At 32.9% G+C, this 24,062-nt stretch overlaps 2 protein-coding genes across 2 annotated transcripts in view; one reads left to right on the forward strand and one right to left on the reverse strand.

Moving 5' to 3' along the window:
• The window catches only part of LOC127802403 (phosphatidylserine decarboxylase proenzyme 2-like), a 28,637-nt gene extending 22,900 nt beyond the window's left edge, over positions 1–5,737 (reverse strand). Inside the window, 3 exon segments of the mRNA XM_052338193.1 lie at positions 4,302–4,326; positions 5,304–5,383; positions 5,480–5,737. Of these exon segments, the coding sequence (XP_052194153.1) occupies positions 4,302–4,326; positions 5,304–5,383; positions 5,480–5,698 (324 nt within the window). The 5' untranslated portion in view covers positions 5,699–5,737.
• Positions 5,738–12,641: 6,904 nt separating this feature from the next.
• On the forward strand, positions 12,642–23,709 carry LOC127802639 (proteinaceous RNase P 1, chloroplastic/mitochondrial). The gene is made up of 6 exons (XM_052338572.1): positions 12,642–13,928; positions 15,144–15,233; positions 15,335–15,516; positions 22,226–22,346; positions 23,130–23,198; positions 23,326–23,709. Exons 1-6 carry the CDS (start codon positions 12,822–12,824, stop codon positions 23,437–23,439), a joined length of 1,683 nt encoding a protein of 560 aa, XP_052194532.1. The 5' UTR covers positions 12,642–12,821; the 3' UTR covers positions 23,440–23,709.
• Positions 23,710–24,062: the final 353 nt, after the last annotated feature.

A 24,062-nucleotide genomic window follows, 5' to 3' on the forward strand; every position in this document is an offset into this window, starting at 1 on the left:
GGATGCCATATTGTTCTCGAGGTTGATTGGATGAGGGGAGTGAGTCCAATCAGTTTTGACTTCAACAAGATGGAGGTGACCCTAGAGAAAGATGGAAGGAGGGTGGTGTAGCAAGGAAACATGGATGTGGGAATGTGCAAATTGATCAAGGGGAAGAAATTGCAACAGCTGTTCAAGAAGAAGATGTCCCAAGTAGCACAACTGTTCTTAATTGAGGCCATTGAGCAGTTGGAGATTGGGAATGAAGGAGAACCTAAACCCAGGAGTCAATTGTCTACAGCCACTTGGCAGGTACACGAATTGGCCCTACTTGATGTACTTTTAGTTGAATACCAAGATCTTTTTGTAGAACCTAAGTTACTACCCCCAAAAAGATCCTTGGACCACACAATACCCCTTTAACCTAATGCTGAACCAATGAACATTAGGTCTTATAGATACCGCCCTAAACTCAAATCTGAGATTGAAAAACTTGTCAAGGAGATGTTGAACCAATTTATAATCCAACCCAGCCACAACCCATTTGCCTCACCCGTCCTATTGGTAAAAAAAAAAAAAAAGACGAGACATGACATTTCTGTGTTGACTATAGACAACTCAATGCCATTACCATTAAAGACAAATTCCCTATTCCAATCATTGAAGACCTATTGGATGAACTCAAACACGCCTCTGTATTTTCAAAACTGGACCTAAGATCAGGATGCCATCAAATTAGGATGGACCCAAATGACATACCCAAAACAGCCTTTAAGACACACCACGACCATTTTGAATTTACTGCCATGCCTTTCAACCTAACCAATGCACCAACCACATTCCAAGCCCTCATGAACCAAATTTTTTAACCATACCTCAAAAAATTTATCATGGTTTTCTTTGATGACATCCTAGTTTATAGCCCTTCCTTTGATCAACACTTAGACCATCTTAGGGCTACATTTGAGATCTTGAGATTCAACCAATTGTATATCAAGCGATTAAAGTGTGCTTTTGCACAAAAAAGGGTGGAATATCTGGGGCTTATAATTTCAGCGATTGGAGTGGGCATAGATCCCAAGAAAATTGAGGCTGTTGTGGCATGGCCAGACCTACCAACATCAGGGCATTGAGAGGGTTACTGGGGTTGACCGAGTATTATAGAAGATTTGTAAGAAATTATGGAATGATTAGCAAGTCATTAACTGAATTGTTGAAAAAAGATGGCTTTAAGTGGAACCCTGGGGCTGAGGAGGCCTTTAAGCAATTGAAGAAAGCACTAAGTGAAGTACCAGTGCTCGGTTTGCCAGATTTTCAGCAAGCCATTTGTGCTGGAAACCAATGCTAGCAACCATGGCATAGGGGCAATCCTTTCACAGGATGGCAGGCCCCTAGCCTTCCTCAGCCAACCTTTAGCCCCCAAATACCAAGGACTCAGTATTTACAAAAAGGAGTTGATGGCAATCCTTATGGTTGTAGAGAAATCGCAACACTATCAAGAAGGAGGAAGATTCATTATTAAAACGGATCATGAAAGCTTGAAGTTCCTATTACAGTAGAGACTGCATACCCAGATGCAGAAAAAAGGCATGAAAAAACTCATGGGATTGGATTATATGATCCAATTCAGGAAGGGGAAGGAGAATATAGCAGCAGATGCTTTGTCTCGCTGCCAAGAGAAAGGAATGAATGTTGCCATTTCAGCAGTAGTCCCATATTGGCTCCAAGAAGTTACAAACAACTATCAACAAAGAGAATGGACCAAAGGATTGTTGGAACAGCTGAGCTTGGATGCCAATAGTAGGCTAGATTACTCATTTAATAATGGAGTGATAAGGTATAAGGGCAGGCTGATGATAGGAGAAAGTGAGGCGTTGAAAAATAGGATACTACAAACATTACATGAGTCTCCTATAGGAGGTCATTCGGGCGTTCAAAACACTTATCGTAAGGTGCAACAGGCATTCTTTTGGCCTCAGCTTAAAAAATATGTGTGGGACTATGTGTTGAGGTGTGATGTGTGTAGGAGATGCAAACATGAAACAGTGACTCATCCAGGTCTTCTACAACCCTTAGCCATTCCAGACCAGGCATGGACAAACATAACTATGGATTTTATAAGAGGACTTCCAAGGTCAGAAGGGAATGATTGCATAATGGTGGTGGTTGACCGTTTCTCAAAGTTCAGTCATTCATAGGCCTATCCCACCCATTCACAACACGAGAAGTGGCGAGAATATTCATGGATAATGTGGTGAAGATGCATGGGATTCCTCAATCTATAGTTTCAAATAGAGACAAGATATTTACCAGTTTGTTCTGGAAGAAATTGATGAAATTTCTAGGCACCAAGCTACTAATGTCTATTGCATGCCACTCAGAGATGGATGGCCAATCAGAAAGGGTGAACCAGTATCTGGAATCCTACTTAAGGTGCTTTAGTTTTTTATAGCCAAGAGGGTGGCATAAGTGGCTAGCTGTTGCTCAGTGGTGGTACAATTCGAGCTTCCATAGCTCAATCAAAATGACTCCTTTTGAGGCTCTCTATGGCTATAAGCCAAGGTTGTTACTAACCATTGGGGGACATTTTATAGTGGGGGCAGTTGAAGCACATTTGCAGCAAAGACAAGATACAATCAGGGTGGTTAAGTCAAAGCTGGCTACAGTACAAAATAGGATGAAACAATTAGCTGACAAGAAGAGAAGTGATAGAATATTTTCAATAGGGGAGGATGTCTATTTGAAGCTTAGCCAACAACACCTCAAGTCGTTGAGCCACCAGCCCATATCAAAATTTAGTCCCAAATACTATGGGTCATTCACTATATTGGATAAGATAGGTGCAGTAGCCTACAGGTTGCAATCGCGTGAAGGAACACATATTCATCCTATGTTCCACGTTTCCCTCCTCAAGAAGGCTATCGGAGCGCAAAGATCATCCCCTACACTACCACCTATGGAGAGAGCAGAAGAAGCAATCCCTACTACTATCTTGGACAAGAGGGTGATCCACAGACATGGAGTTCCTCTCACTCAAGCCTTAGTCAAGTGATCCACACTACATGAATACAATAATACATGGGAGTACTTGCTAGATCTTCTCCAGCAATTTCCCACCTCAACCAGCTTGCTACACATTTCTTGAGAACAAGAAATGCCTTAAAGGGAGGGGATTGTCACGTTAGCAAGTCGTTGTTATGCTTGTTGTGCCTTAGTTAGGCTTGTTGTTATGCACATGGGTGCATGTGGGAGGCTGTTAGCTAGAGGAATGTTCCAGCACACCTTAGCTAGGCTTGTTGTTATGCACATGGGTGCATGTGGGAAGCTACTAGTTGGAGGAATGTTCCAGCACACCTTAGTTAAGCTTGTTGTTATGCACACGAGTGCATGTGGGAGGTTGTTAGGCTATATAAGCCACAACTGGAGTTGATAAGGATATGTTTTTGACTTGTTGAATGAATTCTCTCATTTCTCTCTTGCAGCCACACCAGTAGCCATCCTGGACAAGAGGGTAATTTTCCAACAAAGAACCCCACTCACCCAAGTACTAGTGTAGTGGTCCTCATTGCACCCTGACAATAATACTTGGGAATATTTACCGGATTTCCTCGAACAGTTCCCAAGGGCGGCCAACCTACTTAGCATTCTTGAGGACAAGAATTAGCTTAAGGGGAGGGGAGTTGTCGTGTACCTATAAGGGGAACTATTGTAATAAATATAAGTGCTGGTAGGATAAGTGTAATTGGTGAGTAGTGTAAAATTTGAATGCGGTAAGTTTGAATGCGGTAAGTGGTAACTGTTATTGGTGCCAACTTCCCGCCGGGACCGAGTATATAAGCTCGTCCCAAATTCAATGTGGAGCATCGAATATCATTTAAATTGATTTCTCATTCAATTTCCCTATCTGATTCTCTCTCCCTCTCATTTCATTCTCAATCCCTCTCCCTCAATTCTCTAATTTCCCTTCCCTCCATCTCAATTCCCGCCTACAAAGAGGAAAGAACCCTACCGGATCCAAGGGATTTGACAATGTCAAATCTATTGAACCACTTAAACATAAACAGTATGACATATGTTCTATAATTTATTTTTTGAAAAGTTAAATGCCAATCTGGTAAGTATTTGAAAAAGCCACTTAAAAACCAATAAATGTTCATTTCCAAGGAAAGCATGCCAATCTGATTCTCTAGGATGAAAATTGCCTTGTATTGAATGGAAACAAACTAAATACAAAAATAAAGGAAATATATTTTTTAAGCAAGAACAGGAAAAATATTTAATGCAATTTACAGATAATTATACACATTGTTTAGGATACTCACAGAGTTCCAAATGGGCTTGTTTGAGCTGCACTACAAAGAAGAAACCATTAACAACTGTAAAATTTGGAACATAGTCAAAGCTCTTAAAAACTTCTAGAAGCTACGACTACTACACAAGAAAATAATAATGTAGAGCATAACACTGGATCAGCTCAAAAATGGAAGTCACAATCATCAAAGTTCAATATATTACATACCTATGTAAACTTCCAACTTTCCTCTTCTAAGTAGGGAATGATTACCTAATATCTCCTGAGGTTTGACCTTTGTACACACATATCTACCAATTTTAAAGAATATAAAAAGACAGTCTTTACAGTTTTATGTGACAGTAAGATTTCCTTAAAGCTAAAGGAAAAATTTTGTAAGACTGTAACAAAACCAGCTTTTTATATGACACAAAATGTTGGGCAGTAAGAACCAGCATGCACAAAATGTGACCGTAAAGGAGAAGAGGACGCCACTATGGATATGCGGCCACACAATAAAATAGTCTGATTAGAAATTAAATTCTTTGTGATAAGGTGGAAGTGGATCCTATTAAAGATAAGATACATAAAACATGATTAAGATGGTTTAATCCTGTGAGAAGAAGACAAATAGAGACTCCTGTGAGGGATAGTGTACGAAGTGGAATAAGTATTTAGCAAAGAAGGTACAGGAAGACCAAGAAAAACTTGATAGCCATATAATATGAGTTATAAGCCTTAAAGAAGATAAGCCAGCTATAATTTCTGTAGCCGATCCCACATGGTAGGATTAAGTCTTGATATTCTGTTGTTGTTCATCACGGAAGACTTTTATGAAATTTGTTTTCTAATGTGAAATATTTTACATTGAAACAAATGGGGCCTATATCAGAAAAAATCCCAACCTAGGAAACCATTCAATTATCAAATTGGACGTCGCCAAACAGTCTCAAGAAGATGCGTCTACAGGCACGATACAAACACACAGACGACAAGAGATATAATCGTAAAATAAGCGTTGGAGGTGCTTAACTGATCAGAGACGCCAGTTCGGAAAGTCTGTTCCCCGAAGGAAATGCAAGCAAGCCACTTGTCCTCGAATGCCATCTCCGCCTTCAACAACAACGACACTCACACTCACAGAGTCAGAGTCCTTTCTCTATGCATATAAAATAAGTAGATAAGTTAGGGACTAGGAATTAATCATACACTTATGAGTTTTACGAGGGCTATGCCAGCGAAATCGTTTTTCGTTAGCAACTTCGATTGCTGGTTATCTGAACCACTGCCGCTGTGGTGGTGGTGGAGGTGGGGGCGATGAATGTGGAGGCGCTGCTTAAGACGGGACAAGCGCGATGAAGAAGCCGTGCCGTCGGTGTCGTCGGAAGAGGAGTCTGTTACGCCTGGTCTCGAGCTCCCTTGCCCCATTCTCTCTCTCTGCACTGTAACGTTTGACCGATCGGGTGGGCCTTTCCTTTTGGCTTTGGATGATCCTCAGAAGGTGCCAAGAAAGCACCGTCCGTTGACAGTTAGACACGTCTTTTTACATTTTCATTTTTTTATCCCATTTTAAATAAATAAATTTTATAACATTTTGAAAATTTTATTTATCCTTTAAATGAAAAAATTTAGGCCAAATCTATATTTTTAATTATGTACTTTTAAGTTTTTTTTATTATTTACAATTTTTATTATTTTAATTATATGTCTAAACTTATATTTTTAAATCAATTTAACTCATATATTTTGATTTTTTTTATATGTTAAGTTGATTTTTTTATTGTTTGATTATATTCTTAAATATGTATTTTTAAGTTAATCTATATATATATTATAACAAAATAGCCGTCAAATCATTTTCCCGCCCATTTTCAGTTTCTATTTTGATATTTTATTATGTTTTATTTATTTTATTTCTTACCCAAAATAGAATTTTTGTAGATCATTAATTAAGTCTAAATTTATGGAAAACATGTAATTCTTGGAATCTGTAGATAATTTTTTTTAACAGTAAAGTGCTTGGAGAATGTGTAAACATGGTATATGAAGAGACAAGAATTAATCTATATTATTAATTCTTAAATATTAACATAAAATATATATCTATATATATATATATTATAACAAAATAGCTGCCAAATCTTTTTTTCCGCCCATTTTCAGTTTCTATTTTGATATTTTATTATGTTTTGTTTATTTTTTTCTTACCCAAAATAGAATTTTTGTTGATCATTAATTAAGTCTAAATTTGTGGGAAACATGTAATTCTTGGAATCTGTAGATAATTTTTTTTTAGCTGTAAAGTGCTTGGAGAATGTGTAAGCATGGTATATGAAGAGACAAGAATTAATCTATATTATTAATTCTTAAATATTAACATAAAATTTTAATTAAAATAAATTACAGAAAAATGAAACTTTTTTAAATCGAGATAAATCTTGAGATATCAAGTAATACCATTGAATATCGATTGCCAAGTAATTTTTTAAAAAAATAAATTTATTTTTTTATTTTATTTCCCATAATTTATTTCTCATTCTCTCTCAATAAAGCCACCACTCAAAACTCTAAAACCCTTAATTAGTTTCAAAACCATGCAAAAAAAAGTACAAATCTTATATATATTTATGTTATTACTTAATTTTGAAAAATAATTAGTTAGTAGGTTATGTTAAATTAGTTATTTAGGCAAAATTAAATTATTTTAAATAAGTCATTTAAGTTATTTTGACAAAATTAATATTTTGTATATGCTATTTATATTTATAATATGTTGTTATATTTTTTTGAAAAATTTATTATATTTTATATTTTTATTATTGACAGCAAAAATATGTGTAGTCATTATGGATAATTAATTTTGAAAATTTGAGTATTATCATTTATATAATTAATTGATTATTTAAATTATCTTTATTTTTTATATAGTTTAATTAATTTATATTTAATTTTTATAATTTAAATCTTATAATTTTATATATAACTTAAATATTATAATTTTATTTTGACTTTTTTTTTGTTGCTTTCTTAAAATTTTGACCTATCTTAAATGTCATAATTGATTGATGGGAGGAATATGTAAAGTCATATATGGATAATCAATTTCAAAAATTTTATTATTGTCATTTATATAATTAATCGATCATTTAAATTATCTTTATTTTATATATAGTTCAATTAATTTAAATTTATTTTTTATAATTTTAAATGTTATAATTTTATTTTTAACTTTTTTTTTGGTTATTTTCTTAAAAATTTGACCAGTCTTGTCTTGAATGTGGTAATTGATTGCAAGGAAAAATATATGAAATTATGTATGGATAATCAATTTCAAAAATTTGATTATTATCATTTATATAATTAATTAATTATTTAAATTATCTTTATTTTATATTTTTTTAATTAATTTAAATTTATTTTATTATAATTTTATATATAACTTAATAAATTATTATCATTTATTTAATTAATTTAACCATATTTTCTTATTTTCAACCAATTAGTTTTAATCGTGTTTCTGGTTTGTCAATATAAAGGAATTTTGTGTAACAGTTTAATTTTTTAGAAGTCGTCTCAGCATTAAATTTTCCAATTAATAGTTATTTTTTAACTTTAAGTTTTCTATGAGAAATATATAAAATCATGTATGGATAATCAATTTTGAAAATTTGATTATTATTATTTATATAATTCATTGATTATTTAAATTATCTTTATTTTATATATAGTTTAATTAATTTAATTTATTTTTTTTAATTTTAGATGTTATAATTTTATATATAACTTAATTGATTATTATCATTTATTTAATTAGTTTAACCGAGTTTTCGATTTTCAATCAATTAATTTTAATCGTATTTCTAGTTTGCCAATGTGAACAAGTTTTGTGTAACAACTTAATTTTTTAAAAGTCATCCTAGCATTAAGTTTTTCAGTTAATTATTATTTTTTAATTTTAATTTTTTTGTTACTTTATTTAAATTTTAACCTATCTTAAATGTGGTAATTAATTGTCAGGGAAAATATGTGAAATCATGTATAGATAATCAATTTTGAAAATTTGATTATTATAATTTATATAATTAATTAATTTAAATTTATTTTTTAAATAAGTCGTTTAAGTTATTTTGACAAAATTAATATTTTGTATAGGCTATTTATATTTATCATATATTTTCATATTTTCTTTTGAAAAATTTATTATGTTTTATATTTTTATTATCGATAAGAAAAATATGTGAAGTCACATAGGGATAATTAATTTTAAAATTTTGATTATTATCATTTATATAATTAATTGATTATTTAAATTATTTTTATTTTTTATATATATAGTTTAATTAATTTAAATTTATTTTTTATAATTTTAAATAAAAATATTTTGTATAGGCTATTTATATTTATCATATGTTATCATATTTTTTTTGAAAAATTTATTATGTTTTATATTTTTATTATTGGCAGGAGAAATATGTGAAGTGACATATGGATAATTAATTTTAAAAATTTGATTATTATCATTTATATAATTAATTGATTATTTAAATTATCTTTATTTTTTATATCTATAGTTTAATTAATTTAAATTTATTTTTTTATAATTTTAAATGTTATAAATTTATATATAGCTTAAATATTATAGTTTTTTTTTTTTTTTACTTTCTTAAAAACTTGACCTGCCTTGAATATGATGATTGATTACAGGGAGGAACATGTAAAGTCATGTTAATGTGAACAGATTTTGTGTAATAATTTAATTTTTTAGAAGTGATCCAAACGTTAAGTTTTTCAGTTAATAGTTATTATTATTATTATTTTTTTTGTTATTTTCTAAAAATTTTGACTTATCTTGGATGTGGTAATTAATTGTCTGGAACAAGATGTGAAATCATGTATAGATAATCAATTTTGAAAATTTAATTATTATAATTTATATAATTAATTGATTATTTAAATTATCTTTATTATATATATAATTTAAATTTATTTTTTTATTTTAAATGTTATAATTTTATATATAACTTAAATGTTATAATTTTATTTTTTAACTTTATTTTTGTTAATTTTAAAAAATTTGACATGTTTTGAATGTGATAATTGATTGTTAGGAGGAATATGTGAAGTCATGTATCGATAATCAATTTTGAAAATTTGATTATTATCATTTATATTATTAATTAATTATTTAAATTATCTTTTTTTATATATAGCTTAATTAATTTAAATTTATTGTTTTATAATTTTAAATGTTATAATTTTATTTTTTAACATTTTTTTTGTTTCTTTCTTAAAAAATTAACCTATTTTGAATGTGATAATTGATTGACAGGAGGAATATGTGAAGTCATATATGGATAATCAACTTTGAAAATTTGATTATTATTATTTATATAATTAATTGATTATTTAAATTATCTTTATTTTATATATAGCTTAATTAATTTAAATTTATTTTTTATAATTTTAAATGTTATAATTTTATATATAGCTTAAATGTTATAATTTTATTTTTTAACTTTATTTGCAAACATAGTGAAGTTTTTAGTGTGATAAAGTTAGTAATTAACCCTAATTTAATCTCTAAGTGCATGTGTATACTAGAAGCAAGTCAAGTTAGTATAGTATTTAAGGTTTTAAAGTTTGCAATGTGTTAAGAATGACTATGTGTTAAAACATGTTCTAACATGTTATACCCACATTTCTCAACAGCAAGAGTCTGCTCTTTATTGAAAAATTGAAAAGACCGAAATTATAGAGGAAAATATACTTTATCAATTTTCAGAATTTAATATTTATATTTGTAAAATAAGTTTGGAGGTTCCTAATATGTATGACATAAGTATTAATTAATGACATTATACTCTATATTTCTTCATCTAATGATGAAGTTACTACGTCACCAAAGTCGGGTTGTGAGTTATACATACATTGAAAAACTATGAAAGATGTTTTGCCAAAAGGGTTATCCTTGACGATTTGTTGACTAATGCAACTAAGAAGATTCAATCGATGATCAAGAAGGAGGATAACTGAAAAAAGTTTATATAATTGATTTCGGATTAAAATGTTTTTTTTTTTGTTATTACTTATTCCTATAAAACTTTTCAGGTTGTTTTGTTAATTGCTACTAAATTTTATTTGTTAGCTTTTGTTATAATTTCTTATGCAAGGTAAACTTGGTTTGCTAATTTTTTATTTTTATATTTTTTGTTGTTGCTAGATTTATATCTAGGCAATTTGTTTGATTTACATGTTTTTTGTTTTCTTTTATTATTTAATTTTTTTCTTTTTTTTTTTCTGATTCACACTTATGTATTTGCTCATTTTTTATGTTCTTTCATTTCTATTTATTCGTATATTTTTTTTAGTCCACTAATTTATAGTGGGTATTTAATGTTCCTACATTCTTACCTGCATTCTTTTTTTTTTCACTGCACAAATTATTTTTTCCAGCATATTGCACAAGAATTTATAATAATTAAGTTATAATTTAATAACATACACAATATTGAAATCATAACGAACGAAAAACATCTTCAATCAAATAATTAATAAAATAAATCAAGAAATCACCATTTATACTGAGTAATCAACTACCTTATTACTGAGAATTCAGAATAAAACATGCCACATTTTTAGTGTTTCGTGCATCAAAATAAAAATAATGTGTTAAAAATGGTAGACGTTAATCTTACTCTAACAAGTCGCGAATACTATAGACGTTGGATATAATTTTTTGTTAAAGACACATATATGTGTTAGTATAAAGACTATAATAAAAGCATAAAAAATGTCAAAAAATAAAAAAACATCAAACAAAAAGGGGCATACATATTTAATAATAATTGAATAACTAATTTTGTTGTATGTTTGTTCATTTCTCATGATTGTAATATGATTATTTTGTTTATTTTATACTTCTTTATTATGATGTTAATTTATTATAACTTCTGAATTATGTAATTTTTGTTTTAAAGATTATTTTTTTTTCTTGCAATATCCGTGCATTGCACGGGTGATGCACTAGTTTAATTTTTATACTTTAATTTAAATAAAATGTAACATGTATTTTGTCATCTCACTTTACTTTTATTTTATACATAAAAGTGACTTAAATTAGCTCAAACATACGAATTTAAAAGTATAATTATAGTAACTAAAAATTTAACTTATTAAATAAAAAAATAATCAAAAATACATAAATTAAATTAACTTAAAAATTAGACTCAAAACCCTTTGCCACCCATTTTTACTTCTCTTGTTGTGGTCAATCCTCACCAATATGATATTATTGCATTAATTGCAGTCCGTCTCTTTTGGGCATAATTTTATTTTATTTTAATTATTAGATAATTTATTTAACATTTATTAACTAAATTATTTGTGTATAAGGTTTTTTTTTTGTGATTATTCAAATTTTTTATTTTCTTATTACATCTCTAAATTAAATATGACAAATGGGCAAGCCGGGCCGGGCTGACTCGCCTCCTGCTTGGCCCACCGATTTGGTGAGCTGAACTGAATTTGGCTAGCGAGAGAGGTGAGCAGGGCAATGGAAACTAGAGGCCCAGCACAATCTTATGGGCTTTAATAAATGGGCCAAGACAGGCCGAGCCGGGCCATTTTGATGGATATTTTGGTAGGCCACTCCTATTTTTGGTGGGTCGAGTCGTGGGCCACAAAGCACTGACCCGATCCAATCCATTTGCTACAATATCAAACCAAGTTGGGCTGGGAGATGGGTAGGCGAGGTGAGCCGATGGGGCACCCGACTTATTTGCTATCTCTACTTTAAATTTATATTTTTAAATAAATTTTATTAATATATTTTAATTTTTTTTATATATGAACATTTCATTATTTGATTATACCCTTAAATTTGTATTTTTAAATAATTTAATTTTTATATTTTGATTTAAATAGAACGTGACATGTATTTTGTCATCTCACTTTATCTTTATTTTATATATAAAAGTATAAGAGTTAAATTAATTTAAACATATAAGTCTAAAAGTATAATTAAAATAATAAAAAATTTAAATAATTATATAAAAAAAGTTAAAATATAAAAAATAAAATTAACTTACAAATTAAATTCAAAATCCTTTTGGCTACTATTTTTATTTCTATTACCATTGTCAATCCTCACTAGTACGATATTATTGCATTAATTGTAACCTAAGTCTCTTTTGGGTATAATTTTATTTTAGTTATTTATTTTATTTAAATTATTGAATAATTTATTTAACTTTTATTAACTAAATTAATCCTAATTCTAAAATATAATATTTAAATTTGTCTAAAATGAAAATTAATAATTTATTTCACTTCCACGTAAAAATTGCATAAATGCGGGCCGGGGATGAACGGCGGCCCATTTTCTCCGTCATCTTCAGTGTCCAAACTCGCCAACCCTGCGCCGCCTGGCTCCTCCGACGGGTTCAGACAGCCAATTGGAAAAGCCGGCGTAATCATCGTTTCACTTTACTCGTGTATTTCACTTCACCGAATGCGAATCACTTGAACACCACAGCCAACCGTTAAACCAGTGATGCTGCTGCGAATTGGCTACTTATCCTTCTTCACTAAAACCCCCTCTTTGCTGGCTCATCACAGGCCTCGATTCCCCCGTCGGCTCCTTCGATATTGCTCTCTCAACCCCGAAAATGGTGCCCTTGGCACTACCAATCGCTTCTCCATGAGCCAGTTCACCCGCCTTTCCACCGCCGAGGCGTTAATTCGAGAACCCATCTCCGCCGAAGCGCTGCCGCTGTCCAGCAAGGCGAAGAAGAAGGCCCGACGCGAGGCTCCCGAAGCGGTGCTCAAGCACAAGCTCGACATGTGCTCGAAGAACGGCGACGTGGTCGAGGCCCTTCGCCTCTACGACGAAGCCCGGGCCAAAGGAGTCCCTTTAGCTCAACACCATTACAATGTTTTGCTGTATTTATGCTCTTCTTGTGGAGATTTGTGGTTGGAGAGAGGGTTTGAGATTTTCAGGCAAATGGGAGTTGATAAGGTTGCTCCAAATGAGGCTACTTTCACGAGTTTGGCGAGGTTGGCTGTTGCGAAGGAGGACCCGGAAATGGCGTTTGATTTGGTGAAGCAGATGAAGGGTTGCGATATTGCGCCCAAGTTGAGGTCATATGGGCCGGCATTGTTTGGTTTTTGCAGGAAGAGGATGGCTGATGAGGCTTACGAGGTTGATGCCCACATGGCTGAGTCCGGGGTTTCAGCTGAAGAACCCGAGCTTTCGGCGCTCTTGAAGGTCAGCGCCGAAACTAAGAGGGCTGACAAAGTTTACGAATTGCTGCACCGCTTGCGAGCCACGGTCAGGCAGGTGGCGGAGGAGACAGCAGGAGTTGTGGAGGACTGGTTCGGGTCAGAAAAGGCTGCTGAGGTCGGGGAGGTGAATTGGGATGTGAGCAGGGTGAAAGAAGGGGTAGTGAAGGGAGGAGGGGGTTGGCACGGCCAGGGGTGGCTTGGAAGTGGGGAATGGAGAGTTGTGAGGACTGAGATGGATCAGACAGGCATGTGCCAATCATGTAATGAGAAGCTTGTCTGCATTGATATCGATCCAAAAGAGACGGAAAACTTTGCTACTTCATTGACCAAATTAGCCTGCGAGAGAGAGGTTAAGGCTGATTTCATGCAGTTTCAGGTATAACACAAATCCCCTGTGATTAGTTGATGCATGGTTGCCTTACACACTGCTTTTATTCTCACTTAAAGTTGACAGTTACCTAACGAAATTGGGCTTGTTCCTCATTGCTTCCAAATTTTGAAACTCAATTAACTAGTTTGTCATTTTGTTGTCGAAAGTATGCCAGAAATCTGTGTTTAACTGTGACACTGCCTGAATTCAACTGCATCTTGAAATTTTGGGCTGCTTGTCACTTGAACTGCTTTTTCTATTCTGAGTTACCTTTTTCATTCAGCAATGATTTTAACAACTGTAGCCAAAATTTATGGCAGGAATGTAGATCGAACGATCTTAGGTTTTATGTGGACTATTAAGCTCATATAAATTGCTTGGTGATATGTGTGTTTGAAATGTATAGCTATGATATATGTGGAAAGTGGAGAAACAATGACATTAATTTGATATCATGTTGGACAAGTAGTCACTTGTGATGTGAGGTGAGATGAAAAGATAGAAAAACTAGTTCAGAATTAGGAATTTAGGACTAAAATTAGTGATAGATAATATGGTATTTAGGAATTAAACATACCTCAAATGTTGAATTAGGACAAGATCACCCCTATAAAGTGTCTAAAGAGACTATTTATACTAGGTTACAATAGTCAGAGCTCATAGACCTTATTTACAATGAAACCTTTTAATTTTAGTCATTCATCTAAATTGCAACATGCCAACTATAGCATGAATTCTTGCTCTATATTTATTTCTATCTATGACCTTATCTTATGTACGACTATTATAACTAATATTATGTCTAAGTGTCTCCCACAAGTTATTCATGGTGGGAGTATTCTTGCTGCATGTTATTTCTTTTGGGTGAATTACTGAAGCTTATAACTTTTGATAACAAAAGAAAAAAGGAGGACCTGAAGTGAGTAATCACATTACCAATCAGGTTTCATCCCCCCCCTCCCCCCCACCCCAAAAAAACCTTCTGTTATGCATGCCTTTGATTAAGGTTTCTGTTAAGCTTGAGTACATTCATTTGGTTAATTAATAGGGTGGCTGCTGATTTGATGTTGGGGCTGTGATACTGTTCTGACTAGTGATTATATTGGCATCGATGTATTGTGTCTTAGTCAATGGCCAATTTGCTATGTATGATTCAGGCAATCAATCCATGAAAATGATTATCACAGCATTCTGACTAACATAGGAGGTGTACTCATTCAGGAGTGGCTTCAGCGGCGTGGTCCATTTGATGCAGTTATTGATGGTGCAAATGTTGGTCTTGTCAATCAAAACAATTTCAGCTTTTTCCAGGTAAGAGAGTCGTTTATTTTAAGCTTTAATGAGACTACCTTTCTCTTTGAGATATAGAATCATCATATGGCCTGATTTTTAATCATTCCCTTTGTTTGTAGCTTAATTCTGTTGTGAATCAGCTGCGTCAAATGAGCCCGTTGAAGAGATTACCGCTTGTTATTTTGCATAGAAGTCGTGTAACTGGCGGTCCATCTCAGAAACCTAATAATAAGAAATTGTTGGAAGGTTGGAAAAAATCTGGTGCACTCTATGCTACTCCGCCTGGATCAAATGACGATTGGTATGCCACCATTCCTGAAATGCATGTGTTCAAGTTATCTTCCTAATAAAAATGTTCATATTTGCTTTCTGTTTATTTTCCATATTCTTGAATCACATGCATGTGCGCCATGATGCTTTGTGCGTTTTTAGTGTCTTTACAAAAGTGAAATTGCCAACTGATGATGTGTGTGGTATCTGTTTTCTTCTCAATGCGTCTGAGATGCACCTGTTGGCTGTTGCAATCTATGATAAATTGAATGTCTCCTGCATAGTTACCAGGAACACGGCACGCTTTGGTTCCTGGTATGGGTTCGGGTACGTGGTATGTCACCTAGCTAAATACGTGGTACTTAGGGGGTAGGTTTAGTTGGTGCACTATTTTGGGACGTGGTACATTTGAAAATTTTGCTTGGTTAGTTCTTTACATTATCAAATTCATATATTCAATAAATTTAATATAATTTCACAATTTTTCTTTTAAGTTATATAATGTTTAAACAATGTTAATTAGAAAGAAAACTACACTATATATATACACACACTATAAAAAATTAAAATTCTGCATAAAATAAATGTTATGAAGACAAGATAAATGTCAAGACTCATTCACCAAATCTGTCTTACTGTTACATAACAAAATATATCAATACAAAAAGATAAAGCAAAACATAACTCATATTTTAATTCTTTTTCCTTTCTTGCTAGTTCTCTTTGTAAATGTCCTTTGTTGTTGTTCATCATTTGCATTTGGAATATCAGTATCCAATGAACTCCATCTCATCTCAGCCATCCTTATAGAGGATTCCTCAAAGCAGGTGTCATCAGGATCCATATCCCATTCCTTGTAAGGACCATCATTTTTGTAACTCTTAGAAAATCATGATAGAAGGCGAATGTTTGAATGAATAAATACTAGTTTATCAACCCTCGAACAATTCAGCCTATTCCTCTTCACATTGTGAATATAAGAATAAGTTCTCTGATTTCTTTCAGTCGAAGAACTACTAACAGGTTGAGATAATACCTTTTTTGCCACCTCTGCTAATTGTGGAGTTTCTGACCCATAAGTAGACCACCAATCAATAGCATCAATTGTCACAACATCCATTTGAGCTTGTGACATAGCATAAAGGCCTTTTTTTCATGTGAAAAGTGGCAAATTGATCACGTAAGAGTCTTTGCTCTGCTACATCTTCACCTATCCTTTCAAAAGCATCCATAGCCCCTTTAACAACTTCCTTGTCACAATTTGGGGCTTTTCTAGCAATCCCACCAGGTGCTAGTGTTGCAAGGTAAAGTTGATTATAAAATCTAGGGGTTAATGCAAAACCAAGACAATGAATAGAATAATTCATTTTGGTCCACCTTTTTATAATGATGCTTTCCATTTTGGGGTAACAATCTGCATATTTGTTGCTGCCCATTATGGCTTTTATTTCTCCCAGCATCGTATCCATTTTTTCATAGAACTCCCCAACTTTGGGCCTTCACCATCACAAAATTTGATCATCAAGTAAATTGGTTTTGTAATCTGAATTATATTTTTAACCTCCTCCCAAAATTCTTCACTTCGAATTATTTCGGCAACCATGGATCCCATTGTTCTTGTGCATTCATCTCCTTGTTTTACCCATTCTTTCCATGCATCTCGAACAACAGTGGTGATTAAAGCATCTTTACAATCAAGTAGCCTCTTTAGTAGTGCATAATGTGAAGCAAATCTAGTCTTGGCAACTTTTAACAATTCAAGTGTTGAATTAGCTCTAAACATTGCCAAGGATTGTGTGTGGTTGTTCATATATTTGACAATGGCTTTCCCATTCTTATATGTATTTTGCAACCAATCAAAGCATTCAGCAAAATCTTTGAAAATCAAGTTCAAGGTATGGACCTCACAAGGAGACCAGAAAATGTGTTTATGTACCTTCTCAATTTCATGTCCAGCTGCTTTGCAATTTGCTGCTTTGTCAGTCACCACTTGAAGAACATTTGATGGTCCAATTTCTTCAATTGCCTTGAGTAGAAATTTAGCTATAGCAGAACCTGTTTTTTCAACTCCAGAGAAGTCTTCAGCATACATGAACATTGCTCCTCTAGAGTCGACGGCAAGAACATTTATCAATGGCTTGTGCTTGACATTTTTCCACCCATCTGATACAATAGAGACACCTTGGCTGTACCAAGTGTCTTGGATTGGACTCAAGTCTTTCTCCACATTTCTTTTACATTCATCTAACAAGACAGTTCTTGCCTTTTCAAAAGATGAAGCTTTGTAACCTTTTGGGGCTCTGTTAATTGCTGTTACCATCTCCACAAATTGAGGATTTCGCAAAACATTAAATGGAATCCCATTTGCACAAAGTCCTCTCATCGCCTTTAAATCAACTTGTTCTCTTTCCAGGATATGCAAGGAATCTTCAATGGGTTTTGAAACCATAGGCTGCTACTTCTTGTTGACAGTAGATGTTTTTAAGGATGAAGATATACCGTGTTGCTCTGCTGCTTGGACTTTTCTCCTAATTCTTTCATATTCTTCCCGATTCTTTATTAATGTAGGACACCGTTGAATGCCAGCTTTCTTCCCTGGTCCAGGCCCAGGGCCAAAGAAGTGTTGGTGAACCCTAGTGTATGAGCTTTGAAAGTCCTTATTACAATATTTGCACTTCCACAATTTTGACCCTCCAGGATTTTTCCCTTGTGCAGCACCAGTAACAATAACTTCATTCCATAGTGGCTTCTTTGATAATAAATCTGCTTCTGTAGGATGCTGGGTTGTCTTTGCAAGTTGCAAAATTAGATTTTCATCTTGTTGTAACTCTTCCACATTTTTACATGACTCTTCACTATCACTGGAATTAGATTTTTGGCTCTCATGAGAAGCAATAGTGTTATCAGGTAAAGGCTCCTGCAGTTTTCTCTTGCCAAATACCATATTGACAAAAGTTGAAGACAAAGAGAAACTCAGATGAATAAGGATATGAAGAGGATGGGTTGCTAAGTTCTATTGGGACTCAGTCATATATAAGAGAATATCTCTTGAGCCTTTTAGTATTCCCATGCCTTGTTTAAAATTTGATAGATTAAGTTAGTTTTCGTTCTAATGTCTTTTACTTGATTATTAACTTCTTATTCTCACGGTTAAGAACTTAAGATAAAACTGTACAAGAAACTTATTAAAAAAAAAAACAGGACACTTACTGTTAAATATACTTAAATTCATATCCAATTGATATTATAATAAGAGATCTAATACCATGTTATAAAGAAAGTTATATATTCAATAGTACATATGCATATAAGTGCAAATTGCAATCATAGTCCAAGTTATTAGAATACTACTACTGATGGTTAAAATTGATTCTCGTTTTTTTTCAGATGTTACATTCCAAAATTAAATAATTGATTATGGCTGAAGATATCTTAATCACTTGTTTTATGTTGCTACTTTGATCACTTGTCACAATCCTCTAATTGCCTCTATGCATAACTAAATTCTGTTTCGCCTAAAGTTCTTATATGTATAACATCAAAATGAATTCATATGTTCATAGTTTTACATGATTATATTAAGGGTGTGTTTGATTGGAATTATTTTCCATGAAAAATGTCACATTAATGAAAATTTTTCTATACTTGTATGTTTGAGTGCTTAACACTTTTTCCATATAAAATTTTTATGGTACAACATATTAAAACACGTTTTGGCCCATTTTCTATGGAAAATTGCAACTAGGAGAAGGTGGGAATTGTTTTTCATAGAATTGGAAAATATTTTTCTTTTCCAATCAAACACACCCTTAGTGACTTTAAGATATATGTATGATGATAATTTTTAAATTGGCCAAGAGTTCTTATCAAATCAATAGACTTTAAGATATAAGTATGGTTTGACATGATTATATTAATTAACTTTAAGATATGAGTTCTTATGTGTATGGGACATGAATATAATGATTATATTAATTGGCTTTAAGATATAAATACGATTATGAAAAAGTCCTTATTAAATCAATGATCAATCATATTCTAACTTGGCATGACTATACCCATTGAGTATTTTATTATAGTACATATGTTGCTTACTTGAGATTATATTTTTTAAATTGTGTCTAATTGATATGAATAATTAGATTCCACATGTGCATGAAGAGATCTAATTTATGTATATTCTTTATATTAATGCATCATATTTTCCAGAAGGGGGTTCAATACCTTTCATCAAGTATAGATTGACAAATATGATAATTAGCGAACATGAAGTCTATTCTTAGGAGTTATTTATTTACAAGGATTCTAGAATTTTAGTAAGTTTGGAAATATTTAATTATCATTCTTTTTTGTATGACACACTACCAAAATTTAAAAGAAGCAAGTGAAAATAATAAATCAATTAGGATATATGAAATTTATTTTTTTTAAAGAATAACAAATAAGTTACTTGGAAGGACTAAAGTCACTGAACTTAGCTACAAATTACTCTCACTAATGATACTATTTTACAGATTCTACATGAATTTATCATATATGAATACTAAACAAAATTTAGAAGAATTAAAATAGAATTCATTAAATTTTATTATAGTACATAATGGTACTAAAATTATACATACGATATCTAAAAAAATAATAATAATTAAATCATTGTAATAATAGTAATAATAATTTGAATAGAATTAAAAGTGAGTAAGGATAATATTGGATGATCAGATATATGTATAAATTTATAAATATTTGTTTTGTCATTGATATAAATTTATAAATCTATAACAACTTTCATTTGTATTGCTTAAAAACATTATTTATTTTATTTTATTTTTTTGATTGGCGAACATTATTTATTGACTTATATTTAATAAAGTCAGAATTTTAAAAAATAAAAAATATTGCATTGGTACTCTACTTATTGTGAAGAGAAGTAGTGTTAAATTAAATATTTAATGGCTAGTAATGAACGTATTTAGTGGCTTGTCTGCCACTGCCTCATGACTATTGAAATTATTGACTTCTCATCTTAATTTTTAATTTCTTATTTAGAACAAAAAGTCTATTTCTAAGGACAAATTAGGGTTTATAATTAAATTTGAATTTATAAAGTAAAAAAATTATTTTTTACCAAATACCCCAACCCCCAATTTGCGCCCACCGACCCACCCCTTTCTCGCTCTCGTCTCGCCCTTGCCCCCCTTCTGCTCTGCAAAGGGAAAACCCTTCTCCCTTTCTCGCCTCTGCCCCTCTCGCTCACTTGATTTGTGGCTTGCTTTCGCTCGCCCTCGGTTGTTGCCTCTCTCTTGCTCTCACAGCCTCGCTCACTCCTTTATTTATGGTTGTCGTCCTCGCTCACTCCTTTATTTATGGTATGTTTTCTCGTCTCTTCTTCTCTTCTGTGATTCTCTTCTCTGCCGGTGGCGGTCACTGGTATGTTTGGCAGCTGGTATATTTTCAGCTCTAGTTCGTTGATTGTAGCGTCCCAGTGCACGCACCACTACGAACTAGTTTGAAAATGCACTGTGAACTGGGACGCATGAACTAGTTTGTGGTTCTTAAGAGAGGTGAACGAACCAGGTAACTATGGTCTCCTATCATGACAAATATTATCTATTTTAGACAGATATGCTACCCAGACTGTCATGCAATATTGTCCAAATCTCAGATTTTTTTGGTATAGAATGTATGGACCTCTAAATAATGTTAAATTTCATTTAACATTTTGTAAGTTTGCTTTACCACATCATCTTTTAGTTGATCAACACTGAATCTTTTTGTGAGCTTCAGTTTGCATTTGTATTATTTATATGAGAACTTTAGCAAAGTTGAAAGGTGAATAAGCAGTGAAAAATGCATGGTTGGCATGGTAATGAGGTTTAGAGCTATAGGCGACAATGTTGTGGGCTTTGGTTTACTGTAATATGTTGTGTGTGGATTAACTTGCAGGTGTTATAAGCTAGGATGAAGTTAAAATACAGCCAGTTAATCAACCTTCTGTTTTGTGGAACATAACTGTAAATTATGCAAAACATGAAATTCAAGTTGTTTCTCGTTAATAAGTCCAGAGACAGAGAAAGTCTGAGGGAGATCCAGGTTATTCAGCCTCCATTCAATCCTTCCTGTTGTCTATTGCCATAGGATGAACATTGTGGGAATGCAACAATATATTTCCACAAAGCTCGTGGCCACAAAAGCGGAACACTTCAAAGATGGGAATATGGGGGAGGGTCAAAAAAGGGCTTCTGAAGAAGTAATACATACGGGGTGGGCAGGATGGAAAAAGACCTCTCTCTACTTGATTGTATTCGATCATTTGGTTGAGGAAGAAATCTAGAAGCACACCAGTTATTAGTACATCTCTGTTGTAAGGTGCCGATGGTCATTGAAGTTTGTGCTTATATAGGAGCGGGGGTTTAGGTTGGTTGGATTCATATCTGTTATTATTGGAGGCTGTGGATGAGAGTGGGATGCTAACTTGTCTTCTCAAGAGGGAGGGAGGGAGAGAGTGCTGGTGGGATCCTAACAGGTTAACAATCACTGCACTGGTTCCCCCCCCCTACCCCCCAAACCAAAAAAAAAAAATACCCAGAATTATCAGAACCGTTTCAAGGAGAGTATAATTCATACCATCAAAGTTCATTACAATAGATGTAATTTTCATATAACAAATTAAATATTCTCTCATTGATATGTGCATGAGTGATCATAGTTCACAGTTTCGGAAAACATATGTGATGTTACAGGTACTGGTTATATGCCGCCGTTAGTTGTAAGTGTTTGCTGGTGACTAACGATGAGATGAGGGATCACTTGTTCCAACTGCTAGGGACTAGCTTCTTCCCAAGATGGAAAGAAAAACATCAGGTATCAAGTCCTCTTTAGTTAAATTTCCTTAACACTTAAAGAAATAGTTCTGAATCCTAGTTTAAGCTATTGTTTGTTGGTAGAACATTCCATTTATATGTAAGTCGATACTTTTACACACAAGGATATACTAGTTCAACTAAATTCTCTTGTAGTGGATCCAGTTGAACAGCCTGGATCTGAATACCATTCCCAATGGTTCAGTATTCATGCTTAGTTGTCTGTCCACACCGTCTTTCTCCATAATGTTTTCCTCTTAAAGTCTTCTTCCAGTGTTGTTTTCAAATTGGTTTGGACTTGTAATTCATTTCAATCCACTCCTCCGTACCAGTCACAAATGTTAACTCTGTTGCAAATGTCAAGGATACTTCAAATTATTTTGTGAAACCGGAGCTCAAGTCACGCTCTATGGGGAGTCGCTATCGCCAACCAAACACGTGCATTCTGTTCACGAAACTCATTCTTCATCTACAACATTTCTGACAATTCCCCCCGCAGATTGTTCGTTCCATTTTGTGACTTGCTCAGCTGTGTTTATTGGGCAGAATGGCATAGAACAAATCCCCCAATGCCCTTCTTGATGTTTAGATTCTTCATTATCTGTACTAGTCCTTGGTACTCGTGGTGCTCTCAAAAACACCCCTCTGGTTTTAAGAATATTCTCATGCTTTGACCCCAAAATTTTCAGAATCTTTTAAGCTTGTTTTCGTGCTCAGGTTGGTGTTCGTGTAATTAACTTTTTTTTTTTATTTCTTTCTTTCTTGTCTTTTGTCTGATTGTCAGGTCCGGTTGACAGTTTCAAGACGTGGCCCTGCCCTCCACATGCCTCCACCATACTCAATTGTCATTCAGGTATTCTCAACAATCTGACCGTTCTTCATTTGCTTGATGAGACGAACCTCTGGTTTCTTTCTTAATGCATTGGTGTGTCCAATCTTCTCCCATTAGTTAAGTGTATGTGTATGGGGATCAAATGCAGGAATCTGAGCTGGGCAATTGGCATGTACCAACGGTTGTCGACGATGACCTTGAGAAACCCCGGCTGTGGGTCTGTGCCACCAGGCCCAGGGATGCTTCTTCGGCCCATCTTTAACTTTGTACAAAGGGGGGCGGCTCTAATCTTTGTTTTTGAAGCGCCTCTTGATTAGATAAGTTATTACTCTTTTTTGAGTATTTTTTAGTGGCACCCGAGGTGTGACGGTGCAAGTTAAAAAAAAAAAAAATTAAATGAAGGTTCATCATACATAGTAATTGTCAATTGTAATGTAATTTTTTATATTTTTTAAGCCAAACTTAAATGAAGATTATATTTAATGTGGTGGTAAATTTGATTATGTTGTAATTTAAAGGTGAAATTTATATATTTTTTTAAAGGACCTTGCTATTTGGATAGAATCGGTTCAGGTAGAATTGTCCTTTTTTGTCATTTTAATTATTGATGTTAGGATAATTATGTCATTTAACATTTTATTTACCAACAATACCCTCTTCAGTCACAATTCAAAATTTTATTATCTCTTTTTCTTGTTAAATTTAAATTTTAGTCTCTCACATCATTTAATGAATTTTTAGAATTCTAAGAGTTACAATGTCTTTAAATACGAATTATTCTATTTTATTCGAATTGGTTGACGCATTAAATCATTAAAGATATCAAATAACAAAAATATCAATAATAAAACTCATTCAATAATTTAGATAAACCTCAATTTTTTA

The sequence above is a fragment of the Diospyros lotus genome, chromosome 5, assembly GCF_014633365.1.
Source record: "Diospyros lotus cultivar Yz01 chromosome 5, ASM1463336v1, whole genome shotgun sequence".
NCBI lineage: Eukaryota > Viridiplantae > Streptophyta > Magnoliopsida > Ericales > Ebenaceae > Diospyros > Diospyros lotus.

Bases quoted from the DNA above. Each gene is read 5' to 3' on its own strand.
- LOC127802639 (XM_052338572.1), top strand. From the start codon at position 12,822: ATGCTGCTGCGAATTGGCTACTTATCCTTCTTCACTAAAACCCCCTCT. The intron at 15,517-22,225 runs GTATGCCACCAT...GTGATGTTACAG, and splicing joins CCTGGATCAAATGACGATTG to GTACTGGTTATATGCCGCCG. The intron at 22,347-23,129 runs GTATCAAGTCCT...TCTGATTGTCAG, and splicing joins GATGGAAAGAAAAACATCAG to GTCCGGTTGACAGTTTCAAG.